Below are 20,749 nucleotides of genomic sequence, written 5' to 3' on the forward strand. Positions count from 1 at the left end.
TATTAACAGGGGGATTGAGTTTAAGAGCCGTGAGGTTATGCTGCAACTGTACATGACCTTGGTTAGACCACATTTGGAGTATTGTGTGCAGTTCTGGTCACCTCATTATAGGAAGGATGTGGAAGCATTGGAAAGGGTGCAGAGGAGATTTACCAGGATGCTGCCTGGTTTGCAGAATAGGTCTTATGAGGCAAGGTTGAGGGAGCTAGGGCTTTTCTCTTTGGAGCGAAGGAGGATGAGAGGTGACTTAATTGAGGTGTACAAGATGATGAGGGGGATAGAGTGGACATTCAGAGACTTTTTCCTCGGGTGGATGTATCTGTTACAAGGGGGCATAACTATAAGATTCAGGGTGGGAGATATAGGAGGGATGTCCGAGGTAGGTTCTTTACTCAGAGAGTGGTTGGGGCGTGGAACGCACTCCCAGCTATGGTAGTGGAGTCGGACACTTTAGGAACTTTCAAGCGGTTATTGGATCGGCACATGGAGGGCACTAGACTGATTGGGAGTAGGTTGATTTGATCTTAGTTTCAGACTAGTTGGGCACAACATGGTGGGCCGAAGGGCCTGTTCTATGAGTTGAGCTCCCCACTCATCACCCAAGATGGCGGCCGCCTCCGCCCAGCCAATCAACAAAGAGACCTTCACCGACAGCAGCCCACCCCTCGCCGCCCCCGAACCCCTCTCCCACCCCCGGACATCAAACCAACTGTCCCTCCCCCATCCCAAACAAAGAAAACCCAACCACCCGAGGCAACATCCTGGTCATTCCCCTCTATTTTATACAGCTCCATCAGAACCTCCCTGCTCTTCAATTCAACGCCTCCGTAAATAACGACAAAGAATCCCATCGGCCTTCTCAACCACCTTATCTACCCGCCCTACTGTCTCCAGAGTGCTGTGTACATTCACCCCAAAGTCCCTCTCGTCCTCTGTACTCTCCCGACACGCTGGGCGAGTACACGGTCAATCCCAGCCCCACAGGCCCCGAGTCCCAACACGTCAATAACCAATAAATCCGATTAAAATACCCAGGGTCGCCCAATAATTACAGTCACCAGGTTTGTAAATACCAACACAATTACTGTTTATTTATAATTTAAACAAAGGTGAAACATGTAGTGATTCCAGCTGGATAACAGGTTACCCCCCCCACTTTAACTGCCCCACCCTATACCCACACGCACAAGACAGACAAACACAGAGGGGTGGAAAGCGGTAAAAATAATAACGATTAAAGTCAAAAGATAAGGGCCAGGAGTCTCCCTTCTGGGGACTAAGTCCCCACGCCGGCAGGAAAACCGGCGCCAACGACTCCGGCGTCAACGGCCCCCCAAGGTGACGAATTCTCACCTATCTAGGGGGCTAGGTGGACGGCAGATGGGTTGGCACCGCTCCAGCTGGCGGCGAAGGGATGGCGCATGTTCGCGCATGCGCGGAACGGCTGGCATGATCTCGCGCATGCGCGGAACCGCCGGCATGATTCCACACATGCACAGACCAGCCGGCGTATTTGTGCGCATGCACGGGGGGGGGTTCTCTTCTCCTGGGCAATATGGCGGACCCCTACAGGGTCCCGGCGCCGAAGGAAGCTGTGCCCCCCACGGAACAAGCCTGCCCGCAGATCGGTGGGCCCCGATCGCGGGCCAGGCTACCGTGGGCGCCCCCCTCTGGAGTCGGATCTCCCCCCCGACGACTGCCCACGCATACTTTTTACTTCCGGTCCATCTTTGTCCCTTTCCATAAAGACCGAAAATTCTCCTGAGTTCTGGTCACTATCACCGGATTGCTCCCCCCGAAACTCCTCCCTCTTGCCCGGGTTCATTTCCGAAAGCTCAGTGCAGCACCGCCCCCTCCCTTGTAGAATTTACTATGTTTTGGCATAAATCGCATTTTGACAATCCTGCCCCTTTCAGCTTCTCATCATTCGGTTATTATTAATCCACTGCTTTTACACTGACTCTCACTGGGGTACAGTTCCACACACACTGACTCTCACTGGGGTACGGGACCCACACACACTGACTCTCACTGGGGTACGGGTCCCACACACACTGACTCTCACTGGGGTACGGGTCCCACACACACTGACTCTCACTGGGGTATGGGTCCCACACACACTGACTCTCACTGGGGTACGGGTCCCACACACACTGACTCTCACTGGGGTACGGGTCCCACACACACTGACTCTCACTGGGGTACGGGTTCAACACACACTGACTCTCACTGGGGTACGGGTCCCACACACACTGACTTACACTGGGGTACGGGTCCCACACACACTGACTCTCACTGGGGTACGGGTCCCACACACACTGACTCTCACTGGGGTACGGGCTCCACACACACTGACTCTCACTGGGGTACGAGTCCCACACACACTGACTCTCACTGGGGTACGAGTCCCACACACGCTGACTCTCACTGGGGTACGGGTCCCACACACACTGACTCTCACTGGGGTACGGGTCCCACACACACTGACTCTCACTGGGGTACGGGTTCCACACACACTGACTCTCACTGGGGTACGGGTCCCTCACACACTGACTCTCACAGGGATACGGGTCCCACACACACTGTCTCTCACTGGGGTACGGGTCCCACACACACTGACTCTCACTGGGGTACGGGTCCCACAGACACCGACCCTCACTGGGGTACGGGTTCCACACACACTGACCCTCACTGGGGTACGGGTCCCACACACACTGACTCTCACTGGGGTACGAGTTCCACACACACTGACTCTCACTGGGGTACGGGTTCCACACACACTGACTCTCACTGGGGTACGGGTCCCACACACACTGACTCTCACTGGGGTACGGGTCCCACACACACTGACTCTCACTGGGGTACGGGTTCCACACACACTGACTCTCACCAGGGGACGGGTCCCACACACACTGACTCTCACTGGGGTACGGGTCCCGCACACACTGACTCTCACTGGGGTACGGGTTCCACACACACTGACTCTCACTGGGGTACGGGTCCCACACACACTGACTCTCACTGGGGTGCGGGTCCCACACACACTGACTCTCACTGGGGTACGGGTTCCACACAGACTGACTCTCACTGGGATACGGGTCCCACACTGACTCTCACTGGGGTACAGGTCCCACACACACTGACTCTCACTGGGGCGCGGGTCCCACACACACTGACTCTCACTGGGGTACGGGTCCCACACACACTGACTCTCACTGGGGTACGGGTCCCACATACACTGACTCTCACTGGGGTACGGGTCCCACAAACACTGACTCTCACTGGGGTACGGGTCCCACACACACTGACTCTCACTGAGGTACGGGTCCCACACACACTGACTCTCACTGGAGTACGGGTCCCGCACACACTGACTCTCACTGGGGTACGGGTCCCACACACACTGACTCTCACTGGGGTACGGGTCCCACACACACTGACTCTCACTGGGGTACGGGTCCCACACACACTGACTCTCACTGGTGTACGGGTTCCACACACACTGACTCTCACTGGGGTACGGGTCCCACACACACTGACTCTCACTGGGGTACGGGTTCCACACACACTGACTCTCACTGGGGTACGGGTTCCACACACACTGACTCTCACTGGTGTACGGGTTCCACACACACTGACTCTCACTGGGGTACGGGTCCCACACACACTGACTCTCACTGGGGTACGGGTTCCACACACACTGACTCTCACTGGGGTACGGGTTCCACACACACTGACTCTCACTGGGGTATGGGTCCCACACACACTGACTCTCACTGGAGTACGGGTCCCACACACATTGACTCTCACTGGGGTACGGGTTCCACACAGACTGACTCTCACTGGGATACGGGTCCCACACTGACTCTCACTGGGGTACAGGTCCCACACACACTGACTCTCACTGGGGCGCGGGTCCCACACACACTGACTCTCACTGGGGTACGGGTCCCACACACACTGACTCTCACTGGGGTACGGGTCCCACATACACTGACTCTCACTGGGGTACGGGTCCCACAAACACTGACTCTCACTGGGGTACGGGTCCCACAAACACTGACTCTCACTGGGATACGGGTTCCTCACACACTGACTCTCACTGGGGTACGGTTCCCACACACACTGACTCTCACTGGGGTACGGGTCCCACACACACAGACTCTCACTGGGGTACGGGTCCCACACACACTGACTCTCACTGGGGTACGGGTCCCACACACACTGACTCTCACTGGGGTACGGGTCCCACACACACTGACTCTCACTGGGGTACGGGTCCCACACACACTGACTCTCACTGGGGTACGGGTCCCACACACACTGACTCTCACTGGGGTACGGGTCCCACACACACTGACTCTCACTGGGGCGCGGGTCCCACACACACTGACTCTCACTGGGGTACGGGTCCCACACACACTGACTCTCACTGGGGTACGGGTCCCACATACACTGACTCTCACTGGGGTACGGGTCCCACAAACACTGACTCTCACTGGGGTACGGGTCCCACAAACACTGACTCTCACTGGGATACGGGTTCCTCACACACTGACTCTCACTGGGGTACGGTTCCCACACACACTGACTCTCACTGGGGTACGGGTCCCACACACACAGACTCTCACTGGGGTACGGGTCCCACACACACTGACTCTCACTGGGGTACGGGTCCCACACACACTGACTCTCACTGGGGTACGGGTCCCACACACACTGACTCTCACTGGGGTACGGGTCCCACACACACTGACTCTCACTGGGGTACGGGTCCCACACACACTGACTCTCACTGGGGTACGGGTCCCACACACACTGATTCTCACTGGGTTACGGGTCCCACACACACTGACTCTCACTGGGGTACGGGTCCCACACACATTGACTCTCACTGGGGTACGGGTCCCCCACACACTGACGCTCACTGGGGTACGGACACACACTGGATATACGGGAATTTCTTTGTTTTTATAGGAAGGATCAGAATTTGCTCTCTCCCGTCAACTGCTGGTACCTCATCTTGGACCAGACCCGTCGCGAGAGCAAGGACCATGGTGCTCTGAGTGAGATTTACAGTAACAACATCGTTCTGCGTCTCTCGCACGTCAGTGAGGATGTGACACGCATGTGCAAGAAGGTAATGGCCCCGGAGAGAGCGTTTCCACTCCCTGTTGCCTCTCCAGGATCCCGGGTTAGGGAATCTTTCTCTGTGATATCTCAGACACCGTGCAGACGGTGTGTCACCCAGCTTCCCTCCTCATAAGAACATAAGAACTAGGAGCAGGAGTCGGCCATCTGGCCCCTCGAGCCTGCTCCACCATTCAATGAGATCATGGCTGATCTTTGTGGACTCAGCTCCACTCTCCGCCCGTACACCATATCCCCCGAATCCCTTTATTCTTTAGAAAGGCATCTATCTTTATCTTAAAAACATTTAATGAAGGAGCCTCAACTGCTTCACTGGGCAAGGAATTCCAGAGATTCACAACCCTTTGGGTGAAGAAGTTCCTCCTACACTCGGTCCTAAATCTACCTCCCCTTATTTTGAGGCTATGCCCCCTAGTTCTGCTTTCCCCGACCAGTGGAAACAACCTGCCCCCATCTATCCTATCTATTCCCTTCATAATTTTATATGTTTCAATAAGATCCCCCGCATCCTTCTAAACTCCAATGAGTACAGTCCCAGTCTACTCAACCTCTCATCATAATCTAATCCCCTCAACTCTGGGATCAACCTAGTGAATCTCCTCTGCACTCCCTCCAGTGCCAATATGTCCTTTCTCAGGTAAGGAGACCAAAACTGAACACAATACTCCAGATGTGGCCTCATCAACACCTGAGACAATTGCAGCATAACCTCCCTAGTCTTGAACTCCATCCCTCTAGCAATGAAAGACAAAACTCGATTAGCCTTCTTAATCACCTGTTGCACCTGCACACCAACTTTTTGCGACTCGTGCACCAGCACACCCAGGTCCCTCTGCACAGCAGCATGTTTTAACATCTTACCGTTTAAATAATAATCCATTCTGCTGTTATTCCTCCTAAAATGGATCGCCTCACACTTGGCAACATTGAATTCCATCTGCCAGACCCTAGCCCATTCACCTAACCTATCCAAATCCTTCTGCAGACTTCCGGTATCCTCTGCCCTTTTTGCTTTACCACTCATCTTAGTGTCGTCTGCAAACTTTGACACATTGCACTTGGTCCCCAACTCCAAATCGTCTATGTAAATTGTGAACAACTGCGGGCCCAACACAGATCCTTGAAGGACCCCACTAGTTACAGGTTGCCAACCAGAGAAACACCCATTAATCCCCACTCTCTGCTTTCTGTTAGTTAACCAATCCTCTACCCATGCTACCACTTTACCCTCAATGTCATGCATCTTTAGTTTATGCAGCAACCTTTTGTGTGGCACCTTGTCAAAAGCTTTCTGGAAATCCAGATATACCACATCCATTGGCTCTCCGTTATCTACTGCACTGGTAACGTCCTCAAAAAATTCTACCAAATTAGTCAGACACGACCTACCCTTTGTGAACCCATGCTGCATCTGCCCAATGGGACAATTTCCCTCCAGGTGCCCTGCTATTTCCTCCTTAATGATAGATTCCAGCATTTTCCCTACAACCGGAGTTAAGCTTACCGGCCTATAATTACCCGCTTTCTGCCGACCTCCTTTTTTAAACAGTGGTGTCACGTTTGCTACTTTCCAATCCTCTGGGACCACCCCAGAGTCTAGTGAATTTTGATAAATTATCACTAGTGCGTTTACAATTTCCCTAGCCATCTCTTTTAACACTCTGGGATGCATCCCATCAGGGCCAGGAGACTTGTCTAACTTTAGCCCCATTAGCTTGCCCAATACTGCCTCCTTAGTGATTACAATCATCTCAAGATCCTCACCTATCATATCTTTATTTCCATCAGTCACTGGCATGTTATTTGTGTCCTCCACTGTGAAGACTGACCCAAAAAACCTGTTCAGCTCCTCAGCCATTTCCCCATCTCCTATTATTAAATCTCCCTTCTCATCTTCCAAAGGACCAATATTTACCTTAGCCACTCTTTTTTGACTTATATATTTGTAGAAGCTTTTACTATCTGCTTTTATGTTCTGAGCCAGTTTACTTTCATAGTTTACCTGACTCTTCTTTATGGCTTTTTTAGTAGCTTTCTGTTGTCCCCTAAAGACTTCCCAGTCCTCTAGTCTCCCACTAATTTTTGCCACTTTGTATGTTTTTTCCTTCAATTTGATACTCTCCCTCACCTCCTTAGATATCCACGGTCGATTTTTCCCCTTTCTACCATCTTTCTTTTTTGTCGGTATGAACCTTTTCTGAACACTGTGAAAGATCGCTCGGAAGGTTCTCCACTGTTCCTCAACTGCTTCACCATGAAGTCTTTGCTCCCAGTCTACCTTAGCTAGTTCTTCTCTCATCCCATTGTAATCGCCTTTGTTTCAGCACAAAACACTAGTGTTTGATTTTACCTTGTCATCCTCTGTATTTTAAATTCCACCATATTGTGGTCGCTCCTTCCAAGAGGATCCCGAAAATGAGATCATTAATCAATCCTGCCTCATTACACAGGACCAGATCTAGGACCGCTTGTTCCCTTGTAGGTTCCATTACATACTGTTCCAGGAAATTATCCCGGGCACATTCTATAAACTCCTCCTCAAGGCTGCCTTGACCGACCTGGTTAAACCAATCAACATGTAGATTAAAATCACCCATGATAACTGCTGTACCATTTCTACATGCATCTGTTATTTCTTTGCTTATTGCCTGCCCTACCATCCTGTTACTATTTGGTGGCCTATAGATTACTCCTATCAGTGACTTTTTCGCCTTACTATTCCTGATTTCCACCCAAATGGATTCAACCTTATCCTCCATAGCACCGATGTCATCCCTTACTGTTGCCCGGATGTCATCCTTAAATAACAGAGCTACACCACCTCCCTTACCGTCCACTCTGTCATTCCGAATAGTTTGATACCCTCGGATATTTAACTCCCAGTCGTGACCATCCTTTAACCATGTTTCAGTAATGGCCACTAAATCATAGTCATTCACGATGATTTGTGCCATCAACTCATTCACCTTATTCCGTATACTATGAGCATTCAGATAAAGTACACTTATGCTGTTTTTTATGTCTTTGTTATGAATCCTAACATCTTGATCAGTAACTTTTTGCAAATTATTTTTCCTCTTACCCTTTCTCCTAATTTTCCTTGTCTTTGAACCCATATCTCTACATAGTAACCTGTCACGTAACCTGCTGCCTTGCTCTCCATTAACTATTATACTGTCCATAGCTTTACCCTTCCCTTCCCCCCTCCTCGGCCAGAGCCTGGGGTCAGACAGTGTCCTTCACGCTGCCCACACTCCGCTCACCCCAGACAGAGCCGGAGCCCCCGGACACAATGGAGGGAACAACCAAGTCAATCACCATCTGCCAATCTTCCGGCTGCCTGGCAACGGCCCGTCTCCCTGGCAACAGCCCATCTCCCTGGCAACGGCCCGTCTCCCTGGCAACAGCCCGTCACCCTGGCAACGGCCCGTCTCCCTGGCAACGGCCCGTCTCCCTGGCAACGGCCCGTCTCCCTGGCAACGGCCCGCCTCCCCCGGCAACTGCCTGCCCGTCTCCCCCGGCAACTGCCTGCCCGTCTCCCCCGGCAACTGCCTGCCCGTCTCCCCCGGCAACTGCCTGCCCGTCTCACCGGCAACTGCCTGCCCGTCTCCCTCGGCAACTGCCTGCCTGACTCCCCCGGCAACTGCCTGCCTGTCTTCCCCGACAACTGCCTGCCTGTCTCCCCCGGCTACTGCCTGCCTGTCTCCCCCGGCAACTGCCTGCCTGTCTCCCCCGGCAACTGCCTGCCTGACTCCCCCGGCAACTGCCTGCCTGTCTTCCCCGACAACTGCCAGCCTGTCTCCCCCGGCAACTGCCTGACTGTCTCCCTCGGCAACTGCCTGCCTGTCTCCCCCGGCAACTGCCTGCCTGTCTCCCCCGGCAACTGCCTGTCTGTCTCCCCCGGCAACTGCCTGCCTGCACCCTCCGGCAACTGCCTGCCTGTCTCCCCCGGCAACTGCCTGCCTGTCTCCCCCGGCAACTGCCTGCCTGTCTCCCCCGGCAACTGCCTGTCTGTCTCCCCGGCAACTGCCTGCCTGTCTCCCCCGGCAACTGCCTGCCTGTCTCCCGCGGCAACTGCCTGCCTGCACCCTCCGGCAACTGCCTGCCTGTCTCCCCCGGCAACTGCCTGCCTGTCTCCCCCGGCAACTGCCTGCCTGTCTCTCCCGGCAACTGCCTGCCTGTCTCCCCGGCAACTGCCTGTCTGTCTCCCCGGCAACTGCCTGCCTGTCTCCCCCGGCAACTGCCTGCCTGTCTCCCCCGGCAACTGCCTGCCTGTCTCCCCCGGCAACTGCCTGCCTGTCTCCCCGGCAACTGCCGGCCTGTCTCCCCCGGCAACTGTCTGTCTCGCTTCACAACAATTTGGTTGGGCCGCCTGCCCATTGCCGGCTGTTTAACCAGAAATGGAACATTCCCCCCACTGATAACACCGAACACCGGGCAGGGTGATGACCCTGACACTGTGGGATGACCCCTGACACTGGGTGATGACCCCTGACACTGGGTGATGACCCCTGACACTGAGCAATGACCCTGACACTGTGGGATGACCCCTGACACTGTGGGATGACCCCTGACACTGGGTGATGACCCCTGACATTGAGCAATGACCCTGACACTGTGGGATGACCCCTGACACTGTGGGATGACCCCTGACACTGGGTGATGACCCCTGACATTGAGCAATGACCCTGACACTGTGGGATGACCCCTGACACTGGGATGACCCCTGACACTGTGGGATGACCCTGACACTGGGTAATGACCCTGACACTGTGGGATGACCCCTGACACTGAGCAATGACCCTGACACTATGAGATGACCCCTGACACTGGGTAATGACCCTGAACCTGTGGGATGACCCGACACTGGGTGATGACCCCTGACACTGGGTTATGACCCTGAACCTGTGGGATGACCCCTGACACTGGGTTATGACCCTGAACCTGTGGGATGACCCCTGACACTGAGCGACGACCCCTGACACTGAGCAGTGACGTCTGACTCTGGGATTGACCCCACCTGGCCAATTCAGGGACTGTGGGCCAATCGTTGATGAATATTTATCCTTCACCGATATCACCCAATGAAACCGACGATTGGGTCTTTATCACATTGCAGCAGTGCCGCCGGTAACCAGCCTCTCGTTCCCTCTGCAGAGCAAGGAGGTTGCAATTCAGATGCAGGAGGAGCTGCTGAAGGTCACCAATGAGCTGCAGACGGTGAGTATTCTCTCTGCCCCTTCACTGGCAGGGTTCGGGGTGGGCCTGAGAATTCCCCCACTAACCCCCCCCGTACCAACCCCCCCCCCCCGCATCAACCCCTCCCCCCGTACCAACCCCCCCCCGCACCAACCCCCACCCCCCCCGCACCAACCCCCCCCCCCCGTACCAACCCCTCCCCCCCCCGCACCAACCCCCCCCCGCACCAACCCCCCCCCCCCGCACCAACCCCCCCTCCCCCGTACCAACCCCTCCCCCCCGCACCAACCCCCCCCGCACCAACCCCCCCCCACTGCACCAACCCCTCCCCCCGTACCAACCCCCCCCCGCACCAACCCCCCCCTCCCCGCACCAACCCCCCCCTCCCCCGTACCAACCCCTCCCCCCGCACCAACCCCCCCCCGCACCAACCCCCACCCCCCCGCACCAACCCCCACCCCCCCGCACCAACCCCCACCCCCCCGCACCAACCCCCACCCCCCCGCACCAACCCCCACCCCCCCCGCACCAACCCCCCCCGCACCCCCCGCACCAACCCCCACACCCCCCGTACCAACCCCCCCCCCGCACCAACCCCCCCTCCCCGTACCAACCCCTCCCCCCCCCGCACCAACCCCCCCCCCGCACCAACCCCCACACCCCCCGCCCCAACCCCCCCCCCACCGCACCAACCCCCCCCCCGCACCAACCCCCACACCCCCCGCACCAACCCCCCCCCGCCCCAACCCCCACCACCGCACCAACCCCTCCCCCCGTACCAACCCCCCCCCGCACCAACCCCCACCCCCCCGCACCAACCCTCCCCCCCCCCCCGTACCAGCCCCAACCCCCGTACCAACCCCCCCCCCGCAACAACCCCCCCCCACACCAACCCCCCCCCGTACCAACCCCCCCGGCACCAACCCCCCCCCTCCCCCGTACCAACCCCCCCCGTACCAAGCCCCCCGTACCAACCCCCCCCCGTACCAACCCTCCCCGTACCACCCCCCTGTACCAACCCCCCCTCCCCCGTACCAACCCCCCTCCCCCCGTACCAACCCTCCCCGTACCAACCCTCCCCCCCCCCCCGTACCAACCCACCCCCGTACCAACCCACACCCCGTGCCAACCCTCCCCCCCGTACCAACCCCCCCCCACTCACAGCCCAGTGACCCCCCCCCCCAGCCACTCACAGCCCAGTGACCCCCCCTGTGACCCCCCCCCCCAGCCCAGTGATGCCCGCCGCAGCCCACCCGAAGCTGCAAAATCTGACTGGAGGTCAGGTGAGGCCCACATGTGTGGAATAGTTCACAGTATTCAGGCCCACCCACATCCTTAAACCCCCACCACAACCCCCACCGAAGCACAGAGGCAGCCGTGTGTACCGTCTACAAGATGCACTGCGGCAACTCACCAAGGCCCCTTAGGCAGCACCTTCCAAACCCAAGCCCTCTACCATCTAGAAGGTCAAGAGCAGCAGATACCTGGGACCCCAGTGAGTCTGAACCCCAACAAGAATCAGTATCTTGAGGCAAGAACCAAGGAAAGGAGGCGGCCCATTCAGCCCCTCTCCAGCCTGTTTTACAGGAACAGGAGGGGGCCCATTCAGCCCCTCTCCAGCCTGTTACACAGGAACAGGAGGCGGCCCATTCAGCCCCTCTCCAGCCTGTTACACAGGAACAGGAGGAGGCCCATTCAGCCCCTCCCCAGCCTGTTACCCAGGAACAGGAGGAGACCCATTCAGCCCCGCCCCAGCCTGTTACACAGGAACAGGAGGAGGCCCATTCAGCCCCTCTCCAGTCTGTTACACAGGAACAGGAGGAGGCCCATTCAGCCCCTCTCCAGCCTGTTACACAGGAATAGGAGGAGGCCCATTCAGCCCCTCTCCAGCCTGTTACACAGGAACAGGAGGAGGCCCATTCAGCCCCTCCCCAGCCTGTTACCCAGGAACAGGAGGAGACCCATTCAGCCCCGCCCCAGCCTGTTACACAGGAACAGGAGGAGGCCCATTCAGCCCCTCTCCAGTCTGTTACACAGGAACAGGAGGAGGCCCATTCAGCCCCTCTCCAGCCTGTTACACAGGAATAGGAGGAGGCCCATTCAGCCCGTCTCCAGCCTGTTACACAGTAATAGGAGTAGGCCCATTCAGCACCTCTCCAGCCTGTTACACAGGAACAGGAGGAGGCCCATTCAGCCCCTCTCCAGCCTGTTACACAGGAACAGGAGGCCATTCAGCCCCTCTCCAGCCTGTTACCCAGGAACAGGAGGAGACCCATTCAGCCCCTCTCCAGCCTGTTACCCAGGAACAGGAGGAGACCCATTCAGCCCCTCTCCAACCTGTTTACACAGGAACAGGAGGAGGCCCATTCAGCCCCTCTCCAGCCTGTTACACAGGAACAGGAGGAGGCCCATTCAGCCCCTCTCCAGCCTGTTACACAGGAACAGGAGGCCATTCAGCCCCTCTCCAGCCTGTTACCCAGGAACAGGAGGAGACCCATTCAGCCCCTCTCCAGCCTGTTACACAGGAACAGGAGGAGGCCCATTCAGCCCCTCTCCAGCCTGTTACACAGGAACAGGAGGAGACCCATTCAGCCCCTCTCCAGCCTGTTACCCAGGAACAGGAGGAGACCCATTCAGCCCCTCTCCAGCCTGTTACACAGGAACAGGAGGAGGCCCATTCAGCCCCTCTCCAGCCTGTTACACAGGAACAGGAGGAGGCCCATTCAGCCCCTCTCCAGCCTGTTACACAGGAACAGGAGGAGGCCCATTCAGCCCCTCTCCAGCCTGTTACACAGGAACAGGAGGTGGCCCATTCAGCCCCTCTCCAGCCTGTTACACAGGAACAGGAGGAGGCCCATTCAGCCCCTCTCCAGCCTGTTACACAGGAACAGGAGGAGGCCCATTCAGCCCCTCTACAGTCTGTTACACAGGAACAGGAGGAGGCCCATTCAGCCCGTCTCCAGCCTGTTACACAGGAATAGGAGGAGGCCCATTCAGCACCTCTCCAGCCTGTTACACAGGAACAGGATGAGGCACATTCAGCCCCTCTCAAGCCTGTTACACAGGAACAGGAGGAGGCCCATTCAGCCCCTCTCCAGCCTGTTACACAGGAACAGGAGGCCATTCAGCCCCTCTCCAGCCTGTTACCCAGGAACAGGAGGAGACCCATTCAACCCCTCTCCAGCCTGTTTACACAGGAACAGAAGGAGGCCCATTCAGCCCCTCTCCAGCCTGTTACACAGGAACAGGAGGAGGCCCATTCAGCCCCTCTCCAGCCTGTTACACAGGAACAGGAGGAGGCCCATTTGGCCCCTCTCCAGCCTGTTACACAGGAACAGGAGGAGGCCCATTCAGCCCCTCTCCAGCCTGTTACACAGGAACAGGAGGCCCATTCAGCCCCTCTCCAGCCTATTATACAGGAACAGGAGGAGGCCCATTCAGCCCCTCTCCAGCCTGTTACACAGGAACAGGAGGAGGCCCATTCAGCCCCTCTCCAGCCTGTTACACAGGAACAGGAGGAGGCCCATTCAGCCCCTCTCCAGCCTGTTTCACCTCTCCCCTCCCCATCGAATCCTTTAATCACCTTAAAAACCCTCAATAACTTCACCCCCTTAATCCTCGACACTCGGGATATGAGCCTTGTCTGCGAGACCTGCCCTCACCATTTAACCCTTTCTGCCCCTTGGGATTATTCTGGGGAATCTGCGTTTCTCCAAGGTGCAATAGCCCACCCTGAGCAGCAGGTCCCAGGACGGAACTGGGCCCAATGCAGGCTCCAGTACGGCTCCAGACAACAGCGCAGATGTGCTCAACGCAGGAGCCTCTGGGGCAGAGATTCCCAAACATTCACAATCGCTGCCAATGAACAAATCCTTCCTGTCCTAGACAATCGCCCCTCCCGTTATCCCAAACTGTGCCACCACCCCCCCTGCCCGCTCCCGTCTTTCCAATTCCCCGCCCAGCAGCGAAAGGCACTCAGCGTCGCGTTGGTGTGAACGTGAGGGGAATCCCCGCGTGTGTGAACGGGAGGGGAATCCTCGTGGGTGTGAACGGGAGGGAATCCTCGTGGGTGTGAACGGGAGGGAATCCCCGCGGGTGTGAACGGGACGGGAATCCCCGCGGGTGTGAATGGGAGGGGAATCCCCGCTGGTGTGAACGGGACGGGAATCCCGCGTGTGTGAACGGATGGGGAATCCCCGCGGGTGTGAACGGGAGGGGAATCCCCGCGGGTGTGAACGGGACGGGAATCCCGCGTGTGTGAACGGATGGGGAATCCCCGCGGGTGTGAACGGGAGGGGAATCCCCGCGGGTGTGAACGGGACGGGAATCCCCGCGGGTGTGAACGGGACGGGAATCCCCGCGGGTGTGAACGGGAGGGGAATCCCGCGGGTGTGAACGGGAGGGGAATCCCGCGGGTGTGAACGGGATAGGAATCCCGTGGGTGTGAACGGGAGGGGAATCCCGCGGGTGTGAACGGGAGGGGAATCCCGCGGGTGTGAACGGGAGAGGAATCCCTGTGGGTGTGAACGGGAGGGAAATCCCCGCGGGTGTGAACGGGAGGGGAATCCCCGTGGGTGTGAACGGGAGGGGAATCCCCGTGGGTGTGAACGGGAGGGGAATCCCCGTGGGTGTGAACGGGAGGGGAATCCCGCGGGTGTGAACGGGAGAGGAATCCCTGTGGGTGTGAACGGGAGGGAATCCCCGCGGGTGTGAACGGGAGGGGAATCCCGCGGGTGTGAACGGGAGAGGAATCCCTGTGGGTGTGAACGGGAGGGAATCCCCGCTATCCAGGTACCACCAGAACCCTGTCCAAGTGTGGCAAGATCGGCAGTGGCTCTAACTTGTGTTCCTGAAGTAGGCCATGAAGAACTATCACATGTACCACCTGGAGAGCACCAATGCAGAGAGCAAGCTGAAAGAGGTCGAGAAGCTGGAAGAGAAGCAGATGGGAAAGCCCAGCGAGCAAGGAGGCCAACTCGGATTGGACAATAAGATCCAGAGACGGAGCTCCCTCCGAAAGATCGAGAAACTGAAGGAAAAGGTACAGCACGGGGTTAGATACAGAGTAAAGCTCCCTCTACACTGTCCACATCAACACTCCCAGGACAGGTACAGCATGGGGTTCGATACAGAGTAAAGCTCCCTCTACACTGTCCCCATCAAACACTCCCAGGGCAGGTACAGCACGGGGTTAGATACAGAGTAAAGCTCCCTCTACACTGTCCCCATCAAACACTCCCAGGACAGGTACAGCATGGGGTTCGATACAGAGTAAAGCTTCCTCTACACTGTCCCCATCAAACACTCCCGGGACAGGTACAGCACGGGGTTAGATACAGAGTAAAGCTACCTCTACACTGTCCCCATCAAACACTCCCAGGACAGGTACAGCACGGGGTTAGATACAGAGTAAAGCTCCCTCTACACTGTCCCCATCAAACACTCCCAGGACAGGTACAGCACGGGGCTAGATACAGAGTAAAGCTCCCTCTACACTGTCCCCATCAAACACTCCCAGGACAGATACAGCACGGGGTTAGATACAGAGTAAAGCTCCCTCTACACTGTCCCCATCAAACACTCGCAGGACAGGTACAGCACGGGGTTAGATACAGAGTAAAGCTCCCTCTACACTGTCCCCATCAAACACTCACGGGACAGGTACAGCACGGGGTTAGATACAGAGTAAAGATCCCTCTACACTGTCCCCATCAAACACTCCCAGGACAGGTACAGCACGGGGTTAGATACAGAGTAAAGCTCCCTCTACACTGTCCCCATCAAACATTCCCAGGACAGGTACAGCACGGGGTTAGATACAGAGTAAAGCTCCCTCTACACTGTCCCCATCAAACACTCCCAGGACAGGTACAGCACGGGGTTAGATACAGAGTAAAGCTCCCTCTACACTGTCCCCATCAAACACTCCCAGGACAGGTACAGCACGGGGTTAGTTACAGAGTAAAGCTCCCTCTGCACTGTCCCCATCAAACATTCCCAGGACAGGTACAGCACGGGGTTAGATACAGAGTAAAGCTCCCTCTACACTGTCCCCATCAAACACTCCCAGGACAGGTACAGCACGGGGTTAGATACAGAGTAAAGCTCCCTCTACACTGTCCTGATCAAACACTCCCAGGACAGGTACAGCACGGGGTTAGATACAGAGTAAAGCTCCCTCTACACTGTCCCCACCAAACACTCCCAGGACAGGTACAGCACGGGGTTAGATACAGAGTAAAGCTCCCTCTACACTGTCCCCATCAAACACTCCCAGGACAGGTACAGCACGGGGTAGGATAGAGAGTAAAGCTCCCTCCACACTGTCCCCATCAAACACTCCCAGGACAGTTACAGCACGGGGTTAGATACAGAGTAAAGCTCCCTCTACACTGTCCCCATCAAACACTCCCAGGACAGGTACAGCACGGGGTTAGATACAGAGTAAAGCTCCCTCTACACTGTCCCCATCAAACACTCCCAGGACAGGTACAGCACGGGGTTAGATACAGAGTAAACCTCCCTCTACACGATCCCCATCGAACACTCCCAGGACAGGGACAGCACGGGGTTAGATACAGAGTAAAGCTCCCTCTACACTGTCCCCATCAAACACTCCCAGGACAGGTACAGCACGGAGTTAGATACAGAGTAAAGCTCCCTCTACACTGTCCCCATCAAACACTCCCAGGACAGGAACAGCACGGGGTTAGATACAGAGTAAAGCTCCCTCTACACTGTCCCCATCAAACACTCCCAGGACAGGTACAGCACGGGGTTGGATACAGAGTAAAGCTCCCTCTACACTGTCCCCATCAAACACTCCCAGGACAGGTACAGCACGGGTTTAGATACAGAGTAAAGCTCCCTCTACACTGTCCCCATCAAACACTCCCAGGACAGGTACAGCACGGGGTTAGATACAGAGTAAAGCTCCCTCTACACTGTCCCCATCAAACACTCCCAGGACAGGTACAGCAACGGGGTTAGATACAGAGTAAAGCTTCCTCCGCACTGTCCACATCAAACACTCCCAGGACAGGTACAGCACGGGGTTAGATACAGAGTAAAGCTCCCTCTACACTGTCCCCATCAAACACTCCCAGGACAGGTACAGCACGGGGTTAGATACAGAGTAAAGCTCCCTCTACACTGTCCCCATCAAACACTCCCAGGACAGGTACAGCACGGGGTTAGATACAGAGTAAAGCTCCCTCTACACTGTCCCCATTAAACACTCCCAGGACAGGTACAGCACGGGGTTAGATACAGAGTAAAGCTCCCTCTACACTGTCCCCATCAAACACTCCCAGGACAGGTACAGCACGGGGTTAGATACAGAGTAAAGCTCCCTCTACACTGTCCCCATCAAACACTCCCAGGACAGGTACAGCACGGGGTTAGATACAGAGTAAAGCTCCCTCAACACTGTCCCCATCAAACACTCCCAGGACAGGTACAGCACGGGGTTAGATACAGAGTAAAGCTCCCTCTACACTGTCCCCATCAAACACTCCCAGGACAGGTACAGCACGGGGTTAGATACAGAGTAAAGCTCCCTCTACACTGTCCCCATTAAACACTCCCAGGACAGGTACAGCACGGGGTTAGATACAGAGTAAAGCTCCCTCTGCACTGTCCCCATCAAACACTCCCAGAACAGGTACAGCACGGGGTTAGATACAGAGTAAAGCTCCCTCTACACTGTCCCCATCAAACACTCCCAGGACAGGTACAGCACGGGGTTAGATACAGAGTAAAGCTCCCTCTACACTGTCCCCATCAAACACTCCCAGGACAGGTACAGCACGGGGTTAGATATAGAGTAAAGCTCCCTCTACACTGTCCCCATCAAACACTCCCAGGACAGGTACAGCACGGGGTTAGATACAGAGTAAAACTCCCTCTGCACTGTCCCCATCAAACACTCCCAGGACAGGTACAGCACGGTGTTAGCTCCCTCTGCACTCTCGCTGTCTCTAAGCGGCAGTTTCTCTTCCAGAAGCTGCAACGTTACCTGGAGAACCAGTTGAAATGCACCAAAGCGCGGAACGAGTATTTGCTGAACATGTCGGTGGCCAACGCGGCTGTGAGTGACTACTTCATCCGCGACATCTCCACCCTCATTGATGTAGGTGACAAGTTTCTGGCTATGTGTCTGGGGGACGGGGGTGTGGGGGGATGGGGGGGCGGTGGGTGAGGGGGATGGGGGAGTGGGGGTGGGGGGGGTTGGAGGTGGTGGGGGTGTGGGGGTGGGGGTGTGGGCGGGGGGTGAGGGGTGGGGGAGTGGTGTGTGGGAAGCGCGGGAGGGTCCTCTCTGAGACCCTGCGTTTGCTCCTGAATGTCCAGTTCCCCGGTGCCAGTGTGTCTGGGGACCACCTTGTTTTTCCACCTTGGGAAGCTCCCTGCGCTCCCAAAGACATCGGAAAATTCCCAAACTTCCACGAGGAAGTTGAAGAGCCGTCGGTGAAGTGCTCCCCGGACACGACCCCGGCTCCCCGGACACGACCCCGGCTCCCCGGACACGACCCCGGCTCCCCGGACGCGACCCCGGCTCCCCGGACGCGACCCCGGCTCCCCGGACGCGACCCCGGCTCCCCGGACGCGACCCCGGCTCCCCGGACGCGACCCCGGCTCCCCGACCCCAGCTCCCCGGACCCGACCCCGGCTCCCCGGACCCGACCCCGGCTCCCCGGACCCGACCCCGGCTCCCCGGACCCGACCCCGGCTCCCCGGACACCACCCCCGGCTCCCCGGACACCACCCCGGCTCCCCGGACACCACCCCGGCTCCCCGGACACCACCCCGGCTCCCCGGACACCACCCCGGCTCCCCGGACACCACCCCGGCTCCCCGGACACCACCCCGGCTCCCCGGACACCACCCCGGCTCCCCGGACACCTCTGACAGTGCAGCACTCCCTCAGTACTGACCCTCTGACAGTGCAGCACTCCCTCAGTACTGACCCTCTGACAGTGCAGCACTCCCTCAGTACTGACCCTCTGACAGTGCGGCACTCCCTCAGTACTGACCCTCTGACAGTGCGGCACTCCCTCAGTACTGACCCTCTGACAGTGCGGCACTCCCTCAGTACTGACCCTCTGACAGTGCGGCACTCCTTCAGTACTGACCCTCTGACAGTGCGGCACTCCCTCAGTACTGACCCTCTGACAGTGCGGCACTCCCTCAGTACTGACCCTCTGACAGTGCGGCACTCCCTCAGTACTGACCCTCTGACAGTGCAGCACTCACGCTGTACTGACCCTCTGACAGTGCAGCACTCCCTCAGTACTGACCCTCTGACAGTGCAGCACTCCCTCAGTACTGACCCTCTGACAGTGCAGCACTCCCTCAGTACTGACCCTCTGACAGTGCGGCGCTCCCTCAGTACTGACCCTCTGACAGTGTGGCACTCCCTCAGTACTGACCCTCTGACAGTGCGGCACTCCCTCAGTACTGACCCTCTGACAGTGCGGCGCTCCCTCAGTACTGACCCTCTGACAGTGTGGCACTCCCTCAGTACTGACCCTCTGACAGTGCGGCACTCCCTCAGTACTGACCCTCTGACAGTGCAGCACTCACGCTGTACTGACCCTCTGACAGTGCAGCACTCCCTCAGTACTGACCCTCTGACAGTGCAGCACTCCCTCAGTACTGACCCTCTGACAGTGCAGCACTCCCTCAGTACTGACCCTCTGACAGTGCAGCACTCCCTCAGTACTGACCCTCTGCTGCGAGTGTTTGGACAGTTTTAATTGTGGGGGTGGGGGCTATTGTGCCATGAGACTAACGTTGACCTCTCGCCTGGGCAGTGCTGGGATTTGGGATTCCACGCATCGCTGAGCCGGATGCTGAGAATGTACCTGACAGCGGAGACCCGTGTGGAGAGCTCTCGCCGTGACGGCCTGAATCTCATCGAGACTGGTCTGAATGGACTGGACCCCCAGAGTGACAAGATCAAGATCATGGACATGAATTCCGTTGCCTTCTGCCTCCCCAACAAACTGCAGTTCCTGCCCCACGATCAGGATGAGGTACTTAGAATTGTCGAGTTTTACAGCCCAAAAAGAGGCCCTTCTGCCCATCCTGTCTGCACCTATCTATATTGTAATATACTGTAACCTTAACACAGGCGTCATTAAGACAGTCTTCCTCCCAGTCTCTCGCTCCACATTAACTGAAAATCCTCAGCCCCCAGGAAGTGTCCCGGGTAAATGTCCCACAGGATCCTAGTGTACAGGTACAGCGGATACTAAAGAAGGCAACTGGAATTCTGGTCTCTGTAGCTGAAGGAATAGAGTATAAAAGTCAGGAAGTGTTGCTGCAAGTGTACAAGACGTTGGTGAGACTGGAGTTTTGAGGAGGGATGGAATTGCATTTGAGGCAGTTCAGAGGATCG

At 56.8% G+C, this 20,749-nt stretch overlaps 1 protein-coding gene across 1 annotated transcript in view; it reads left to right on the forward strand.

The window, feature by feature from the left end:
* LOC140399402 (SLIT-ROBO Rho GTPase-activating protein 3-like) overlaps positions 1-20,471 on the forward strand; it is a 56,497-nt gene extending 36,026 nt beyond the window's left edge. Inside the window, exons 3-7 of the mRNA XM_072488981.1 lie at positions 4,978-5,140; positions 10,309-10,371; positions 15,209-15,391; positions 18,353-18,481; positions 20,163-20,471. Coding sequence (XP_072345082.1) covers positions 4,978-5,140; positions 10,309-10,371; positions 15,209-15,391; positions 18,353-18,481; positions 20,163-20,471 — 847 coding nt within the window. The remainder of the gene's footprint in view (positions 1-4,977; positions 5,141-10,308; positions 10,372-15,208; positions 15,392-18,352; positions 18,482-20,162) is intronic.
* The last annotated feature ends 278 nt before the right edge of the window (positions 20,472-20,749 follow it).

The sequence above is a fragment of the Scyliorhinus torazame genome, chromosome 22, assembly GCF_047496885.1.
Source record: "Scyliorhinus torazame isolate Kashiwa2021f chromosome 22, sScyTor2.1, whole genome shotgun sequence".
Lineage (NCBI taxonomy): Eukaryota > Metazoa > Chordata > Chondrichthyes > Carcharhiniformes > Scyliorhinidae > Scyliorhinus > Scyliorhinus torazame.